This window comes from Haplochromis burtoni, unplaced genomic scaffold, assembly GCF_018398535.1.
Source record: "Haplochromis burtoni strain Fernald_Lab_line unplaced genomic scaffold, NCSU_Asbu1 Contig_282, whole genome shotgun sequence".
In the NCBI taxonomy this organism is placed as follows: domain Eukaryota; kingdom Metazoa; phylum Chordata; class Actinopteri; order Cichliformes; family Cichlidae; genus Haplochromis; species Haplochromis burtoni.
In genome coordinates this window covers 329,149-331,297 of record NW_024582643.1, presented here as the reverse complement: position 1 = coordinate 331,297, position 2,149 = coordinate 329,149, and the positions used below count along the sequence as shown (strand labels likewise).

The window sequence follows — 2,149 nt, the reverse complement described above, 5'->3', positions numbered from 1 at the left end:
GACACCACATATTTTCAAAAGCGCTCCGACGTTTTCGGAGACGTCTGTTACCCACTAGCTCGATGATTGTCATGACCATTGATCAAAGACTGCAATCACAGCATTGTATGATGGTAAAAGATGTATCCTTAGGCCCCCTCCTCGATTCAGAGATGGTCTTTCCCTTGTCTTTCACCATCTTACAATGCTGTGATTGCAGCCATCCCCCAACTCTCATGGACATTGATCAGTGGTTGTTGATAGTTTCAGTAAATGTACTGTTTATATGATTGGGGAAACCTGCAGCCAGCTGACACTGAAGAAGTCACCTGGATGATGATGAAAGTTTCTCCCACTGAAAACGTCCAGATGAACAGAATCGACTTTTTGGGATTTACGTACCTGGATGATTGAACATGCATCAAGAAATATATGAATGTAGAAGTGATCAAGTCAGTATTTCTACAGAGTACTGGACAAAAGCAAATAGCCAAACTTTATTGTTGCCAAATTTATATCAGGTAAAATTGTGGTTTTATAGATGGAGCACTGATTGCACCGTGTCAAATAATAAAGGATTCTTCTCTCTCTCAGATTCCTGTGAACTCACACTGGACCCAAACACAGCAAACAGAAACCTCATCTTGTTCGACAACAACACTAAAGTGGCATTTGTGGATGATGAGCAGCCATATCCTGATCACCCAGAGAGGTTTGATGACTGGAAACAGATTCTGTGTAGAAATGGGCTGACTGGTCGCTGTTACTGGGAGGTTGAGTGGGAAGGTTGGGTTTACATAGCAGTGAGTTACAGAGGAATCAGGAGGACAGGAGCCAGCAAAGGCTGCTGGTTTGGATGGAATAATCAGTCGTGGAGTCTGAGATGCTCTGAAGATGGTTACTTTGCTTGGCACAATAACACTAGAACAGACCTCTCTACCTCTTCCTCCTCCTTCGTCTCCTCTTCCGCCTCCTCCACCTCCTCCACCTCAAACAGAGTAGCAGTGTATGTCGACTGTCCTGCTGGGACTCTGTCCTTCTACAGAGTCTCCTCAAACTCCTTGATCCATCTCCACACCTTCAGCACCACATTCACTGAGACTCTTTATCCTGGATTTAGGCTATTTAGATCTTCCTCGGTGTCTCTGTGTTCACTTTAGGACGAAGACTTGCAGAAACAATGACACAGATTTATTCAGGCAAATACTTTACATTAAAAAATCCTTTAAAAAATCTTTTTCCAAACCTCACCAATAATTTTACTTTAGACCAGAAGATTCCACACACTGACTGTGAGTAACACTTTAGACTGACCATTATTAACAAATGGAAAAGGAATAATTTCTACAATGTTAGTTGTACTAAAGATGGTTGTATGGAGGCAGGAAGCTTGAAGTGAGTTTTACAAAGTAATCTGTTCTCTAGCTTATGTCCTTTGCATAGGTCTATATTACCATAATGCAAATGCTTTGTATCATATTTATCTGTTTCCATTCATTTTACAACCAGTGACAGAATTTGTTGACAATAAATTTCATTTCCTGTGTGATTCAGCAATAAAATGATCATTGCTCCAATGTTTTCTTCTTTACAACATTTTGTTCAGTTTATTTCAATTTTATTTATATAGCACCAAATCAAACGAGTTGCCTCAAGGTGCTTTATATTGTAAGGTAGACCCTTCAATAATACATACAGAGAAAAACCCAACTATCATATGAGTAAGCACTTTGGAAACAGTGGGAAAGAAAATTTTCCTCTTAACAGTGAGAATCCTCCAGCAGAACCAGGTTTGACGACCACCTGCTATACGACCAGTTGCGGTGAGGGAAGGAAGACAGGACTAAGACATGCTGTGGAAGAGAGCCAGAGATTAACAATAACCAATGATAGGGCTCTTGTCATGGTCCCGGGACTTCTACCCGGTGCTTTGTGTTTTCCTGTATTTTTGTCATTTGACGTATTATGTTTTAGGTCCACTGTTTATTCTAAAGGTCCCTAGGTTATTCTGTTTAGATGTCGTTTATTAGGTTTCCCTTCGTGTCTTTACCCTGTGTCTCACTCAGTGTATCTGTGAGTTCTTATGCCTTGTTTTCCCTCCTTGTGTTTTATTCCATGCTTGTCTGTTCTCTCCCCCTCCGGTCTGTCTGTGTACTTCCTGTGTTACTTT

The 2,149-nt window shown here is 40.9% G+C and overlaps 1 protein-coding gene across 1 annotated transcript; it reads left to right on the top strand.

The window, feature by feature from the left end:
- The first annotated feature begins 301 nt into the window (after nt 1-301).
- Nucleotides 302-2,125, top strand: LOC121815723 (stonustoxin subunit beta-like). The gene has a single exon (XM_042227822.1). The coding sequence runs from the start codon at nt 396-398 to the stop codon at nt 1,137-1,139; it is 744 nt and encodes a 247-aa protein (XP_042083756.1). The 5' UTR covers nt 302-395; the 3' UTR covers nt 1,140-2,125.
- The last annotated feature ends 24 nt before the right edge of the window (nt 2,126-2,149 follow it).

Coding starts and splice junctions, on each gene's coding strand:
- LOC121815723 (XM_042227822.1), top strand. CDS start 396: ATGCATCAAGAAATATATGAATGTAGAAGTGATCAAGTCAGTATTTCT.